This window comes from Pogona vitticeps, chromosome 3 (genome assembly GCF_051106095.1).
Source record: "Pogona vitticeps strain Pit_001003342236 chromosome 3, PviZW2.1, whole genome shotgun sequence".
NCBI classification, from domain to species: Eukaryota; Metazoa; Chordata; class Lepidosauria; order Squamata; family Agamidae; genus Pogona; species Pogona vitticeps.
Genome location: NC_135785.1, coordinates 145,924,366 through 145,941,851, shown reverse-complemented (window position 1 = coordinate 145,941,851; position 17,486 = coordinate 145,924,366). Strand labels below are relative to the sequence as shown.

General features: G+C 41.9%; 1 protein-coding gene across 2 annotated transcripts in view; it reads left to right on the top strand.

Moving 5' to 3' along the window:
- Positions 1-16,977, top strand: part of HS6ST3 (heparan sulfate 6-O-sulfotransferase 3) — a 267,349-nt gene extending 250,372 nt beyond the window's left edge. The window contains exons 2-3 of one of the 2 annotated variants that reach the window (XR_012085337.2): positions 15,255-16,259; positions 16,298-16,977. Coding sequence is in view for 1 of the 2 variants with exons in the window: in XM_072994706.2 (XP_072850807.2) it covers positions 15,255-15,963 (709 nt within the window). In the remaining variant the exon portion in view is untranslated. Of the gene's footprint in view, positions 1-15,254 lie in introns of both variants that reach the window. The other variant, XM_072994706.2, reaches the window with a different exon arrangement.
- Positions 16,978-17,486: the final 509 nt, after the last annotated feature.

The window sequence follows — 17,486 nt, the reverse complement described above, 5'->3', positions numbered from 1 at the left end:
AAAACCTCATAAATTCTATGGGCATACTCTAGTTCAATTTAAAACTCATTTTCTTCAACCATAGGAACTTGGCCATTCCTGGCTCTAATTCAGACTGTTTACTGTTTTTTAAACCCTAAAACCTCTGAAATTGCTCCTTTTTTTATAACCTCTGAGATAATTCTGAAGAACCTATTTGCATAGCATAATCTGGCCAATCAGAATGTGTCTCCAGTCAGCCCACAGGCAGGTGTCACTCTCTTTTAACCTTGCCATGGTCTTCAGTGTGAAAGAAAGCATTTAACTCCTTCCTAGCCATACATTCTTAGCCCTGCCTGTGGAAATACTTTAAGAAATAGATGATAATAATATACAGCAGCTCACTCATTTAGGCTGTGAAATTACAGTGGTGCCTCGCTTAGCGATGTTAATCCGTGCAGCAAAAATCGCTGCTAAGCGATTTCATCGCTAAGCGATTTTTAAAGCCCATAGAAACGCATTGAAACCCCTTCAATGCATTCCTATGAACTAAAAACTAACCTTAAAGCGAAGATCCTCGATAGGGGCGGCCATTTTCGGTGCCTCTAAAGCGAGGCAAAACAGCGTGCGGCCAGTTTGTTTTTCCGGTGGCCATTTTGAAACCGCCGATCAGCTGTGCAAAAATGGGGGCTTTGGAATGATCGCTTCCCCCGATCATCGCAAAGCAAATTTTCCCCATAGGGACCATCGCAAAGCGATCGCTCTTGCAATGGCAAAAAGTCCATCGCAAAGCGATTTCATCGCTATACGGATGCGAGGCAACACTGTACTGGTTTTTATCTTTGTGACTTTGAATGATCTCAAAACACGTTTTACCCAGTTTACTCATAAATTTATGGATCCACATGATTTCATATGGTTTTTAAAGGTTACCCTCCTCAAACTCATGTCAGATAAAAGACCCTATTTGCACTCACAGACTCCACCTCAGAAATCATGGGTTCCCAAACACACAGCTTTGCAGTGGCACAAAAACATGCATCCAAAGCATGGATCCTCATAGATCCACATGATTTGTACACAGGACCACCCCCATCTGTGCCCACAGACTACACCACAGAAATCACAAGCCACCCCAGCACATTGCTTTGCAGAAACATGGGATGCAAAAACATGGAATCACATGGATTTCCATGAATCCATATGATTTTGATATAAGATCATCCCCAAACCACTGTCCAGTCATAGGTCCCATCTGTACTCACACAGTAAAACAGAAATTGTTGGTCCTTCAGCTCATGGCTTTGCAGTGGTGCAAAACACCAATATATGCCACAGCTGCTAATGGATCCACATGATTTTTATGCAGGATCATCCCCCAAACCACTATCCAATAATAGCACCCATTTATGTCCACAGACTACGCCACAGAAATCATGGGTCTCCCAGAGCACAGCTTTGCAGTGGTGCAAAAACATGGATCCAATGTACAGATCCTTGTAGATCCACATGATTTTGATGTGGGATCATCCCCAAACCAGTGTCCAAACATAGGCCCCATTTGTGTCCCTTGATTGCAACACAGAAATTATGAGTCCCTGAGGGCATGGCTTTGCAGTGGTGTAAGAACATTGATCCAAGGCACTGACAATAGTAATAACAATAACAATTTTGAGAAGGGCCTCCTAGAAGATCTTTAAAAACAGATGGAGTTGGGTGTCATCAGCATGTGGTGCAGTGGTTAAACTGCTGTAGTGCAGCCAAAACTGTGCTCACGACCCAGGGCTCAATTCCAGGTAGCCGGCTCAAGGTTGCCTCAGCCTTCCGAGGTCAGTAAAATGAGTACCCAGCTTGCAGGGGGGCAGGGTGTAGCCTGCATAATTAACTTGTAAACCACCCAGAGAGTGCTTTAAGAGCTATGGGGTGGTATATAAGCAGCATGCTTTGCTTTTTGCTTTTTACTAGGCCACAAAATTCTGGACAGCTTATTTCAGGTTTTTCATTTATGTGCGAAATAGTATGGGGAATCATGGAACCCTAAGATACTCCACAGGCAAAAGTTCAAGGTGTTGAACGGGAGTCCCCCAGCACCACTACCATTCACAAAGTGACACCACACAAGGGAAAATTCCAGAAGCTGGCTCCTTTTTTCATCAGTTAAGCACAACAAAGCCCTGAGAAGAAAAAGGTTTAGTGCTTCTCTTAATTTTGGCAAAACGGGATCCCCAAACTGAACCGACCACAAACCCAAAGCACAAACCAGACCGATTCATGGGTTTGTTTTTTTTTTGTTTTTGGTTCATACTCTGGTTAGGAGGCTTTTAGGAACACAAGAAAGGGAGCATTTGGCAAAGATGAAACGAGCAATATAGACCCACACAGAATGATTGCTATTTTGAACTGTTCCTTGCAATGCTTCCTTTCTCTCTGGACACTGGAATGCTTGGTGATGTTTTGTGGATTCTATCAGTCTCCTCCAGTTTAATGGAACAGGTGAATTTCATGGGCTGTACTGCTCTGAAGTTGACATTCCAGCCTTTTTCTGCCTGGAAATGATTCTGGACTGTTGTTCTTGGGGATGTTTTGTGATTTGGTGCATCAGTCTCATATAATCAGTCACATGTTTGTTGTGAATTTGGTTGGTTTATTGTACTAGGAAGTTGATATTCTGTGCCATTCTGTGCTGTTCCATCTTGTTTGGGGGGGGGGATTAAGGTAAAAGGTAAGATTTGATGGTTTCCATGTCTAAAATTTTGTTCTGGTGTGCTCCCTGATAGTTTTGGCATCGTTCTTTCTTAACTAGTTCCCATTTTAGCCTGTTCTGAGCTGACTTTCATCTTATCCCCCTTTTTATGGAATGATCACCTCCTTGCCAATTACAGGGTGTCTACTAGGCCATTACAGGGTGTCTACTAGGCCATTATAGGGACGTGGTGGCGCTGCGGGCTAAACCGCAGAAGCCTGTGCTGCAGGGTCAGAAGCCCAAGCAGTCGTTAGTTTCACAGCCCATTCCAACAGATCATTCACCACTTTAATATGCTGCATATATGTCTCAGCTTCTTGGTAATTGGGATCATTATGCCATTCACTAACAGGTTTTCCTAGCCGGTCAGCACCAATTCCCATGCTGTGAAACAAGAACCAGGATTTAGGCCTAATAAGGGATTTTAGTTTTGTACTATGGCTAAGAATAGGAAAAGTTGGATGGCCCCTTTCAAACTCTTTTGGTCCAAGAATTTGGAGCAATGTTTGAGCAATCTGCTGCCATTCTGAAGAGGAACGTCTGTTTGAAAATAGAGAGAACACAGTACATTCTTCGGTTAAGTACCAGAAGTGCCTTTCCATGGCTTTTATGTCTGCATTTGCAACTTGTGGGTCATGCTTGTAATACTTGTTCAAGTCATGCCATATCTTGAGATTATTATACACTGCATCGGCCCCAAAGGATGAAGAGAGTCAATTTTCATAGAATAGTACATTAAAGTTGCATAGTGCTTATAGTTTACTGATCATGGCTTTGTCGTATCCTGCTTGAGCACTGAAAGCCAACATCTTTGCAGGATACAAAATGAATGGCATCCATCGAGCATGATGCGATGTTCCTGGTTTCAACCAGTGTATTGCTCTTTCACGTGTCTCACCCAGAAGTATCAACATCAATTCAGCACACTCCCGATAGTCAGTGCAAGGTAGCAAGTTCGTTCTAGTTGGAGTAGAAAGTATTCTCTTCAGTGATTATATAACATTTTTCTTAGTGAGTTTCAAAGATCTGTCTTTGATTTCTAGGGTCTTAAAATCAGCTTCTGTGTTAATAGTTGACCAAATAGTCCCTGAATTTAATGAAATTGGTGTTTTCAGGACATGATGTTGCACCAAACAGTTCTTTGTGAACTGAACTCAGGATTCTTTCAAATATGTGATACCGACAAGCCAGCACAAAAAAAACTTCTTGTCAAAGTGGTTTTCCAGCCGAACACAAGCTCCAATTTTCCATCCTGAGTTTGAAGCTGTAGTGTCAAAAACAAGGGATCTCGCGTTATCTGAAATCTCCCACTCATTTGTGAGGGCAAACATCGCTTTTGTTTGTTCTTCACCAGTTATGTTTGTAATTACTGGGATACCAAGAACTTTGCCTTCTTCAAAGTCTGGCATACCAGATACCAGAATCCCTGGTCTTTTATTGTTTTCTTTTTTGAAGTCTGGAACCAGTTTACCATCCCAATGTAGTTTTAAGTGCTTTGGTGCTGTGAATGTAGCCTTAATTGCTTGCACTGATGATTTCCTAACTTCTTTACCTGCTGTCCATGTGCTTTTAATTGAAAGAGTTCCTTTTTCCAGTGGAAGTCCACCTTCAGTAAGAATTGCTCCCATGAGTGCTGTTCATTGACCAGCTGATTAAGCCTGTCTCCTATGGTTGATATGGTCTTCTTGTAAATAGATTTCTGGGTACTGTAGTGTTAAAGCAATTGATGAACTTTTTCTACAGAGTGTTGTATCTGTACGTGTTTCACCACTGCTAGTTGAAGGAAATACAAACTCTGGATCTTCAATTGAATCAGGTTGAGCATCCAAGCCATCCGAATCACTTGAATCAAGGTAACCAACTAAACCAAATTTATCAGGTTCTAGGCTACTACTTGTGTTTATCTTGGTTGAAGCTTCTTTTTGGCGACACTTCTCCCTCACAGAATGCTCAATTTCTTTTTCATTACGAGATAATGTCCCCATAACTTTTGCGTAGTGTTTCTTATCAAGACCACCTAACTCAATTTTTTGACACGATCTTTGATCTTCTAAGAATTGCACATCTTCCAGAATAATTTCTATAGTCCTACATCTGTCATGTTCTATAATAGGAATGGCATTGTCATGTGCTATGTCAAAGAGTAGAAGAAGACATCTGAGAAAGTTTTCATTCTCAGCTGGGAAGTTCTTCCTTGTTTTATGTTTCTGAAGATTTTCACGTTGCACAATTAATTTATTGAGTTTTGCTTTGGAATGTCCCGCTCTGATAGGCATCACAGGAATGCCAGAATGCTCCCAAAACTGTTCTGCCTTCAGGATAACAAATTTTATAACATCATCCCTTTTATCTTTCTACATGATTGAGAAAAACAAAGTAGCGAAGCACATCCCCATTGGTGGGCAGTTGAGATCCTTTTTTTCAGGATCAAATCTTGCAGTAAATTACCAATGAGCCATGCTTCAGACACTTCTCTATCATCCTTTCTAAGTATTGGATGGTTTGGTGTGGATGAAATTGGAAGAACTACTTCCTGAGCTGGTTCTTTTTCCATATTTTCACTCATTGCTGCCTTGATTACAAAGTATAAAAGATAAAGCAAAAAGTTTACAACTTGCTACCATGTTGTCAATGTCTGTTTTGAACAGAAAACTATTTTTGAGGTGGGAGGGGGTCAAAACATGGCTCACAGACCCAAAAATTAGCAGGCGATTATGTTTTAGTAATGATAACAATATGGCAGGAGTGCACAAGGAACATATGAAAAAAATTGCAGTGGTCTAGTGTCTACCTATCTCCTCTTTCTTACCTCTGTTCCAACCCATTATGTAGTGGTTACCAAGATCAATCATAATCTGTTCACTGGCAAACCCTTGCCATAAAGGACTATAGAATGACTGCATAGTCCACTTGGCTTTCTGGAGAAATATTTTCAGCCCTTTTTAAAATTAAAAGCCGAACACTCTGAACTGATTACTCTCCTGACCTCATGGGCCTTCTTAGAAACAGGTGATCAAAATCTATTTCTCTGTGCAGGATTTCTGTGCTTGTGAGATGAGATTCCTTGCATGGAGTATTTATATCTTGTGCCTCACTGATTGCATTGTCTGCATTCTGGGAGCAGACACCATTGAATGGGATTGTCTGGAGTTACATTCTCTGTCATTTTCCATATCTTGGAGATTTATTTGATAATCTGAGCAGCAAGGTCGCCTCCTCCCTCCTTTTCTGGTTAACTCTTTTCTGTTCTAGGACTGTAGCATTTGGCCTTCCTTCCAAGCAAGTTTTCAGTTTTAACCAGCATCTCTCTTCTATACAAGTGGATGCATGTGTACACATGTGCACACACATAAAAACACAGAAGGGTATTGGAAGAAATAAGGCCTAGCATTCAAACCTAGTCAATTGATAACAACACAAAAGGGGAATAGCCCTTAGTTGGTACACTGAAGCCCTCAAGCAAAGTTATGCAGCTGTCAGTGTTGGTAGTCCTAATTTCTATTATTAAATGTTTCAGGATAAGTTGTGCCTGAGTCTCTAGGTTAATGATTGGTACCATACATAAATACAGTGGCTTTGTAATTAATTAGTATAGCATCTTTCCATATATGTGTAAAGAAATTACTCCTAAAATTTCCTTCCACATCATTAATGTGTGGTAATAGAGCAACATTGTTCAGAAATCTTTAAAATTCAGTGGGTGATAATCATGCAGAGAGATAAACTATATATGCACCCTGTAGATCATTCTGAAATCATTTTTGAAATAGGTGCTATACTTCACTTGAGAACAATTAGCTTCAAGTATATGAATATTGCATGAGGAATAGTTGTGTATACAATGGGGCCTCAACCTATGAACGTTCCTACTTATGAAAATTTCAACTTACGAAAAGCTCTGGCCGCAAAATTTTGCTTCTGCTTGCGGCCGGAGCTTCGACCTACAGCTGCCTCCTGCAGCAGTGGAGGCAGCAGGGACGGGAGGCAGAGGGCAGTGGCGACGGCTTTGGAAGCAGCAGGGACAGGAGGCAGCGGGGATGGGAGGCAGAGGGCAGCAGGGTCAGCTTTGGAAGCCTGGCTTCCCTAGCTTCCAAAGCCATCCCCGCTGCCCTCTGGCTCCCATCCCCGCTGCCTCCGCCACTGCAAGAGGCAGCAGGGACAGGAGCCAGAGAGCAGCATGGGCGGCTTTTTTTTTTTGGGGGGGGTGATTTTTTTTCTTTTGCCGGAACAGATTAAATGGTTGTCAATGCATCCCTATGGGAAACATTGCTTCGACTTACGAATTTTTCAAGTTATGGCCACTGTTCCAATATGGATTAATTTTTTAAGTTGAGGCACCACTGTATATCTATTTCAGTTCTGGGAGAAACTGGATGGGAGAAAGAGACATTCCAATAAAATGTGCATGGACAAAGCGAAATGTGTAATGATAAGAAAAACTAACCAAATCTTTGAGTAATCATCTTGTCTGAATCCTTTACCCAGACAGTGTAGGATTAAGGAGACTGATACTATTATGCAAGTATGTGTGGCAGGGTGTGTTGCAATTACAGGGCTGCTGAACACAGTCTGACAGCCACATACAGGTAGGTGTTTGTTGGAGGCTTAGTAAAGCTCTTGTTTTTTCTTCCTGTTTTCGGCTGCAAAAGCAAGGTTTTCAAGCATCTGGTTGGCCACAAGATATGGCTGGTGAGCTGCATTCAGCTTCATAGTCCCCCATGTTGTGCAAGCTTCTAATTAGTCCTGAATTAAGTACAGAACAAGTGTGCCGTTCTTGTCTCTTTCTAGCTGTTCTAGCTACAGTGGACACAGACACACACACCACCCACAGCCAGCATAATCCTTTCTTCCCTACTGTCAGGTGAGCTTTAGCACAGGTCTGAAGGAAATCTCAGGAGTTGTATCAGAACACCAGATGTGAGAATGTCATCATTTATTAATGCATTGTTTGCAGAAAGACAACTCAGGCAGAGATCTATTTTTGCAGTGGCCCATCTGTGTAAACTTCAGTGGTGAATCTTTCCTTGTTTGTTCTTTCTTTTCTTGTTTTTGTTTGATCTTGGTAATATAGGGTCAATACTGCTCAATAATCCTCTCTGTAATGAGGAAAACAGGAGAGACTGTTTTAAGGATAGTCAATATTGCTTCATGCCTAATTAACAACAGTGGATATATAAACATTTAGGGTATAAACTAAATGTAAAGCAGTTGCAGGTACTTCTTTAAAATTTTATATACCATGCAGTGCCAATTTTGTCTTCCTCAGCAATGACTTCTGATTCCTTATGCCTTATCCCATGAACAGCATGATGACATGATGCTCCTGTCATTTTCGCCATACTTCAAACTCTTATCACATGCTAGAACCCATTGCCCACTTTAGCTGTTTCCGGTAGCCAGAAGGTTTTCCTCTTGGTTCTATTTCTGCACTCAACTCTTGGGGCCTAATTGAGTGCCTGTTAAAATTAGAACTCGGTAAACCCACATTTTTGTTTTCTATTGTGTAGGGGTGGTCCATAATTTGAGGGGGAGGGGACTCCTCATCTTATATAGGGGAGGATAAACTTCCCATCCTTTAATTGGCCTTAATACAAACAAAAGCCTCTTAACAGGAGTAAAATGAGAATTACAGTTTCCAGTGAATCTCTCTCTCTCTCTCTCTCTCTCTCTCTCTCTCTGTTTTTCTGTTTTAGAAGTGCCGTGTTGAAAAATAATTAGGGATGGGACTTTCATGCTTGAAGACCCAAAAACCCAAAACATGAGAGAACAAAATAATATTTTGTGTTCTGTCAGTGACAAAGTTCCCTTTAAGCATGTGCGTGCAGGACTCCGCCTCTCCCTGACCAGCTCTCTTCTTCCTCTGCACAGCAATCGTGTTTGGTTCCAGTTGTGATGGAACCCTGCATGCAAGAGGGCTGAAAATTAGAGGGCACGTTGGTCAGTGATTACCAGAAGATAACTTCTCTAAGATTAATGGTTCATGTTTACAAAAGAGGGGCACACAAAAGTTCCCCTTCCCCCCCTTTTTTTTAGTGTATGTGGGCTGGGGAGGGACTCTGTCATGGTGCTAGTTTGACACTGAACTGGGGTGTGTGTGTTAGTTCAGCACAGCTTGGAGCACTTCTGCCTTATTGGTCTTTTTGTTGATTGCTAAGTTTTTCTGTGTCCCAGGCAGACACTGCGTATCGGCCTGGCTGATTCTTTGCTATTTTTCTATTTTGCTGCACATGCCCACAGGGTCTGTTGTGCTATGTGAATGGCACTGAAATACTGTTGTTATCTGTTTCCTAATTTGTGGGTGCTTTCCTGCGTTCTGAAATGGTTGATGAGTGAGTGAAGTATTTGATCTGCCTGGAGATGTTTTTCCCCCTTGTGTACTTTTACTTGTTGAGGCTCTGTTTGTTTTACTCTACTTTTTTGGATTAGTTTTTAAGGGTTTTTTTAAAGGGATGTTGAAGTGCTAGGAAACATAAAGGGGGGGGAATCTTAATGGATAACTTGAAAGAGGTTTCCCCTTTGGTGTAAAACAAAGGACTGGTATGTGGAAAAAAAATGCAAAAAGAAAAAGAAAATAACACAAAATGAAAGGAATATGAGAATTTTTGCTGCACACATCCCTAAAGATAATATATATATACATCTATAGAATTATCTTTCTCAATTCCAAAGAGCATATAAAGTCATGGATGAGAGGGAATATTCAAAGCTATTAATTTATCTTATTTTTATGCTACTGGTTAGTTTGGAGATTGCCAATGTATATATACCAAATTTTCTTCAATCACATTTGAGCTGAAGTCAACCATTTAGAAGCCATATCCTGCAAGTTATACCTTTAGCCTTCTTCACACATTGTCCACATGGAGAGGCCATCACTGTGTTATGAACATGAGGAAACTTGTAATAAGGTGCAATTGTGTCTTCCTTCCACAAATGCAAGTATATCTTTTTCCTGTAGCTTTCTCACATAACCTGAATTTGTAAGATTTATTTATTTCTGTGCAGACCAGCTCTGGTGCATCCCTTGGGCTGAATTATACTTAGCGCGCGCGCGCGCGCGCACACACACACACACACACACACACACACACACACACACACACCAAATAAAGATCAGTCATTGTGAAAACAAATTACTACTGTGCTACTGTGTATGGGTAGACAAGTTAAAACTGCATCTCACAAATGAGTACAGTAATTCATTCTTCTCTCTTCTATTTTCAATCTTGCCATAAACTTGTTAAGTACAATTGTTACTTTATTTTGGGGGACACCCTTCGCTTAGGCTTGGCCATACTGTAGTGTTGTCCCTAGTTATTCTGGGTCTTTCTGCTGATTTTTGTTGTGGAGTTCTAAAGAACATGCCAGTATTGGTGTCTACTAGACATGGGAACAAATATAAAAATGAATTGTGATATTCAATTAATATTGCTGATCCATCATATATTTGTTGCTTTGTATTACTGAAGTCCAGAGACCCAAATGAATATAAAGCGACAAATATAATCCTTTTATATTCACCTTTCATTCTTTCCTCTCTCAGCTGTTCCTCGAGGGCATAGGTAGAGAGGGAAGGCTAGGCTGCCTGAAGGGAATCCCACCCTCTGTCTTTGCAGACAGCTTGAGGTTTCCCTTTGGGTGGAATCCTGCCTCCACTGCCTTTGCAAACAGCGGGAATCCCTGCCCAAAGGGACTCCCACCCCACCCCTACTGTCTTTGCAGATGGGGGGGTTCCCTTCAGATGGCTTGAGCAAGCCTACCAAAAGGATAACCTTCCACTGCTGTTTTTGCAAGGGGTGGGTGGGTTCCCTTCGGGCAACTTGAGCAAAACTGCCGAAAGGATTCCCACTCCCTCAGTGTTTTTGAAAAGCAGGCTGGGGGAGCTGAACCTGGGGTTTGCCTTCCCACAGCCAGCCTGCTTGTCAGTGACCTGACCATTGGTTGGGTCATTGACAAGCAGTCTGGTTGTAGGGAGGCAAACCCCAGGTTCAGCTCCCCCAGACAGCCTGCTTGTCAGTGTCCCAATGACCAAGCAGGCTGGCTGCAGAAACATAAAACAGATTCAGTTTCTGCAGCCAGCCTGGTTGTCAATATCCAGGACATTGACAAGCAGGTTGTAGGAAGGGAAACCGGGTTTTCTCTTACCACAGCCTCTTTGTCAGTATCCTGCTGATCAGCTGTATGGGGGGGACAACATGTTTTAAAGACAAATTAATGAATTTTCATTGATTCGCGAAGGCTTTCACGGCCGGGATCTAATGGTTGTTGTGGGTTTTTCGGGCTCTTTGGCTGTGTTCTGAAGGTTGTTCTTCCTAACGTTTTGCCAGTCTCTGTGGCCGGCATCTTCAGAGGACAGTACTCAACAAAACTTGGCTCCCAGCTCTCAAAAATACAGCATGCAAAAGGTCAACAAACTCGACCCAGCCACAAGGACAGGGGATCACTACACACAAAAGACCAGCTAATGACACCCATCAATCACAGGAACAGATAATTTCTTCTCCTTAGCACAACAATACACCCACAACAATACACACTAATCACCCATGTACAGAAAAAGACAATAGCCTATCTCACAGCCATAAATACTGCACTCCCAAAGCCAAACTACACCAGAGCACAGAGTGCTGTCCTCTGAAGATGCCGGCCACAGAGACTGGCAAAACGTTAGGAAGAACAAACACGGCCAAAGAGCCCGAAAAACCCACAACAACCATTCATTGATTCGTTGCTAAAATGTGGTGCTTCGTCAGTTTATCGCTTCATCAACTTTGACAAATGAAGAATTCTGACGGAGCACCATTTTTTCCAATTCTTCGTCATCTCTAGTGTCTACATGTAGGGAAAGATATTTGTTGCTGGATATATTGGGAGTCATTGGGACCTACTGGTATCACCTGTCCACACAATCCCGAATTACTCCCTAGGTCTTACTTCCAGCACAAATTGCCATGTTCTTTGCTATCCTCTCTGCTCTTTGTCTGCCCACTTTGTGATCTCTTCCCTTCTGTCTTTGTTTTAACCATCCACTCTTCTCCAAAAAACGTTCACATATTTGTCACAGGGTTCTCTAATATTTTTTATTTTTTATTTTTAAATTTATTGCTATAGTGTAAAGGTTATAATATATATATATATTAAAATGGATAAGCAGAACACAGGAATCTGATGACATATTCAGTGTTCTCTCCTCACCTCCTTTGCTCTCATCTCCTCTCCTCTCCCTGTTTCCCCCCCTCATTATTTCCACTGCAGTATTTTTCTTTGATTTTCCCCCCATTTTTAATTTTCATGTTTTTCTATGATGCCGGAATGACAACTTGTTTTGCAGGAACAGCTGATATCCTTTGCTGTCTCCCTGCCTGTCTGCTTGATTCTCTCTTCCCTTCCCCATTCCCATCCTTCAGGTCTTTGCCCCAGTGCTTTCTATAGATGTCTTCCTAGTGCTAGGAAAAGGTACTGTTTGCAGAACATCTCCCAGGCCATATTATCAGCTGGGGTACTCTGGGACTTGTATTCCAGTAGAAAACGTGTGTGTGTGTGTGTGTGTGTGTGTGTGTGTGTGTGTGTGTGTGTGTGTGTGTGTGTGTGTGTGTGTGTGTGTGTGTGTGTGTGTGTGTGTGTGTGTAGGTTGCTTTCCCTTGTCTGAGTGTTCCTATGTTAAAGTTAGTTGATGGTTACTAAACAGTGGGGTGATGGTAGCAGGAAACTAGTATTTTAGGAGTGAGGTGGTGAGAATATTGGTAGAAGGAACTAGGCAAGGCTTGGAAAACTTTCCCATGGTCCTTCCATGGGAAATCTATCCAGCAGGTCAGAGAGTTCAAGTATTTGGGCGTTTTCTTTCACTATCGTCACTCCTGGACAACTCACCAACGGGCAGCAACTAAGTCTGCCAAGCTCTCGGCACAAGCCATTCTACGTTTCCACCACACCTGGGGCCATGGCTACATCCCCGCTGCCCTGCAGATCTTCAACTCGAAATCAGTCTCACAGCTCTTATACGGCGTCCCCATCTGGATGTCTTCACTACACAGCTCCGTGGAGAGAGTCCAATCTGTATTTCTATACAAAATCTTAGGCCTTCCCCACTGTGTTCCATATGCTGCCCTATGTCTTGAATGCGGTCAACAGAGAATAGAAACTAGGGCCTGGCTCAGTTTCCTAAAATACTGGGTCAAAATCTGTTTTCTCTCTCCTAAGGACACCCTGCTTCAAGCCCTGCTTGCTGACAGTTTGTTACCCAAAGGCCTGGCCCTATTCTTAAAGAAAATCAAGACCCTAGGGCTGTCACCAGACCTAATGGGTTCAATACCCCCCTCTAGGGTCTTCCAAACCATCAAAAACAGGGTCTTGGACATAGAAGGGCAAACGCTGTTTAGCGCGGCCCTGAAAGTCTGCTCTCCGCTGTACTTCCAGCTACCTCTCACCCTCGGACGTAGACCCAACTACCTTCATCTTCTAGAACAGCCACAAGACCGCTGGGCATTCACCCTCGCTAGATGCAACATATTACCATCAAGTCTAGCGCAGGGCAGGTATAGGGGCTTACCAACAGAATTGAGAATTTGCCCATGTGGGCAGGGAAAGACTGAATCCCTGCAGCACATGCTATTCTATTGTACACTCTACAAGGATATCCGCCTGTCACATCAGATGGTCTTTCTCCCCCTTCATTCCGGATGGGCAGACCTGAGGAAAATACAATACCTTCTAGGTGACCTTAGCAAGGAAGTCACTCTATCAACCGCCAGATACGTCCAGGCCATTATCCAGAGACGCCGCAACATGTTCCCCCAAAACGAGGGGCTCCAACTTTGATGTTCTGGTTCCTCCTCCCCCCAGTAATGAATCTTTCCCCGGTATTTTATTGTTTTATCGTTTTATTTATGCAGCATGCCAATAAAGGTTTCTGTACTGTACTGTACTGGTAGAAGGAACTAAGCAGGCTGTGTTGGAAAAGAGTAGACAATGAAGGCTGGAGAGGTAATGGGAAATGAAGGGTAAGAGTGTTTTCCCAGTCACTAATTCTGTTCCTATACAGCATTCAAGCACAGATGGTGTTGCCAAAAGCTTCACTTATACCAGATATTCCCATTTGAGCTGATTTAGTCTAATCCTTTTATTTCAGAGCTGTTCACCTGTCCAATCAGAGGCCTGTTGTCTGGGAAAGTAGTACAAAATTATGTTAAACAAATAAATAATCACATCTATGAGTAGAAGGAGATTACTTGGAAGCATACAGTCGCTGCCTACAACTTAGCATGTTGTGTCATCTGTGGCCTCTGACTGTCACACAAGAGTATATATAAACTCTTGTGAATCCTCAAAAATCTAGAAAAAGATTGAAGGCGAAATGGTCATGATTGCCTTGTTGCATAGCCAGAGGCTACAGGGAATGCTTCTTCGCACAGATCCATCACATTATATGCATTTCTTATTTAGCTTTGACAGCTTTACAAATTGTGCTGTTTACCTCCTTGTGTAGCCTATCATATGTTCAAGGGATAGCAGGGATTTTTCCCCCTAAGTGCTGGATGCAAGAACTTTTGAATGAGTAGGAGAGAAAAACTTTTCTTAGCAGAGGTTTACATTTGATACTCTTGAAAGCAAAAGTTCACAAAGTAGGATGCTAACAAGTACATTGTTTCAGCCTAAGCTAGAAAGGCTGGATGAAAGGCCTGAACATGCTGGTTCCACTGTTGTTTGTTTCTGAGTTATTAGGGTGGGAAGCCTTTTTCAGCATGAGAATCACATTGGCTCCATCGAAGATGTTGGGGTCTGCATGCCAGTGGTAGGTAAGGCCAGGGCCTGCCCTTCTGAACTTAGTGAATGTACAAGAACATGCACATGCCATTCGTGCTGGTGCCTCCCAAACTCCACACACACACTCACTCTCTCTCTCTCTCTCTCTCTCTCACACACACACACACACACACACACACACACACACACCTCATTTGTAACATTCCTGCACCCATACATCTCCTTGCTTCCACATATCAAGGAGCCTTGAAGAACCTCTGCTTTGAGGCAGCTGCTGCCAACTGAGCCAGCTTTGCCTATCCCACCTTCTACTTCTATAAATAATCTTATGAATGGCTTGACAACACTGTGTGTTCACATTCTGCCACAACATCTCACAATCTTTTCCCTGCATTTTCTCTCCTTTCTTCTGTCCTGTGCTAGAAATATACAAGTACTAATATGGAATTTCAGTGTTATAGCCCATGGGACAAATATCAACTTTGGGGGCAATTTTCACAATGAAAAATGGGTCAGGAAGTTAATTGTTCCTCCTCTAGTGCTATAATCCTAATCAAATGAAGGGGGCCTGTTTGCTTTCTAAAAAATGAGAAATCCCATCAGAGACCTCTTTCTGTGACATCTAATTACGTCAGAGAGGAATGGATATACTGGAATCCATCAGATAACTGGTTTTCTGTATGTGAACTTTTTCAAGCCAGAGTGATAGTATACTATGCTGTGGAGCACAACTAATTAATGGGGGAAATGTCCACTGTATCCTAATTAACACCATTTCTTAATCTTTCAGGAACTTCTATTATATCACAATGCTGAGGGACCCGGTGTCACGCTACCTGAGTGAATGGAAGCATGTCCAAAGAGGAGCCACATGGAAGACCTCCCTCCACATGTGTGATGGCAGGAGTCCCACGCGAGAAGAACTCCCTATGTGTTACCTGGGAGATGACTGGTCTGGGGTCAGTTTACAAGAGTTCATGAACTGTGGCCACAACCTAGCTAACAACCGACAGGTGCGCATGCTAGCGGATCTCAGCCTAGTTGGATGTTACAATTTGACCTTTATGAATGAGAGTGAAAGAAATACAAGACTCCTCCAAAGCGCCAAGAACAACTTGAAAAACATGGCATTCTTTGGACTCACAGAATTTCAGAGAAAAACCCAGTATCTCTTTGAAAGGACATTTAACCTAGAGTTCATTTCCCCTTTCACTCAGTATAATATAACACGGGCCTCTAATGTGGATATTAGTGAGTCAGTGCGGAAGCGCATAGAAGAGCTAAACTTCCTGGATATGCAACTATATGAATATGCTAAAGACCTGTTTTTGCAGCGCTTTCAGTATGCTAAACTGGAAGAGCATGAACAAAATCGTCAGAAACGACGGGAAGAGCGAAAAATATTGCGTGTACAGAAGATCCAGGAATGGGAAAAGGAGGATGAAATAGAAGAAATAGCTGTTACTGAGGATTATAACAGTCAAGTAGAACGGTGGTGAATTGCACTCTTGTGTGTGCAGAAAGGCATGCATGCACCAAGCAAACATTTATACACAAACTAATGCTAATGCTCGGTTCATCATTCAGCGACAACTTCATACGTGGAACTTCTCTTGTTCTGATAAATGGGACAGAGTCTCTTAACTGTCCATCAGCATTGTATGTTTTTATAGATTTTATCACTCAAGAAAACAGTTTGTTGCATTTTTCAGCACATCTTTATCAGTGCAAATCTTTTGATGGTTGAATTATCCATGGCTCAAAATAAGCCACCTGTGAAAGGCGTGGCCTGCAGGTCCATTGTTCTTGCCTTTGTGTTAGAGGTTTTCCAAGTAGCCATTGTTCCTGTGGAAAATATGGCAAAAGTTTTTTAAAAATCATGCCCTTTTTGTGAATTTCCCTTATATACAACAATCTGGCGAAGTTAGTCATGTGGTTCCTTGTAAGTTGTACTATAAATACAGTATTTGTGGTGATAGTAACACAGTAAAACTTGCTGCCCTTTGATTAGTTACAAGCAGTGTTTCATGTAAGAGAAGAATTCAGCAGTCTAATTACTTTTGAGATGCCAAAAACTGTGATTGGGTTACCAGAGAAATGAAATTAAAGTGTTCTAATCCTTTTTATTCTCCTTTTGAATCTAAACCACAATAGTAAATATTTTTATCAGGGCCAATTAAAAGTCCACAAAAATGTACAAGTTTCCAAGTTTTCCAGTACTCTTCATGAGGCTAGGTGGTATAAAACAAAGAGATAGAGTGGGTGAGGTGGAAGAAGGAGGAGGGAGCTCAAAATATTTGGCTAGCTTTGCTCATGGGATCTGTTGTTAAACTTACTCCCAAGGTAACTTGACATTTTTAACCAGTGCAACACCTAAAATTTAATTGCCAGTTTTGCTTATGAAATGACTGTGTTGTTTCTCTGTACTTTAGTTCTGTGCAATTTCAGGAATATAAGTGCTTCACCTAAAGTGGGATTCAGATCTCTGAATTAAAATTAGACTAATGGACTAATGTTTTGTTTTGTTTTTGAGGCCTATCATTTATTTATATATTTATTTATTTTATTCCACTGTATGATGCTAGGTACAATATCAGTGACCGGCCTATCAGTCTGAAATCTCCATCTTGGTACTCTGTTTAATAACAACTTCCTGACTTCAATAACCTGCCCATATTTTTGGACTTCCCTTGCCTTCCACATATTGTATTTTAGTTCTGGTAAACTTAAAGTTTGTACAGAGATATGGCCCACTTGTGGAACATGGAGATTTGGCAACATTAAAATAATCATCATCATCTTAAAACAGCAGAGCTGGAAGGGACCCTATGAACCATCGAGTCCAGCCTCTGTCCAGGAGGCCCAATGAAGAATCGAACTCCCAAACTCTGGCTCCACAGCTAGATGTCTAGCATACTGAGCTATCTAGCAGTTGAAGGCTCACTGACTTGATTTTTTGGATAGTAATTTTTGTGAGAAGGAAAGATCCTGAGAGATTTGAATGTCTAAATTTTTGAAGTAT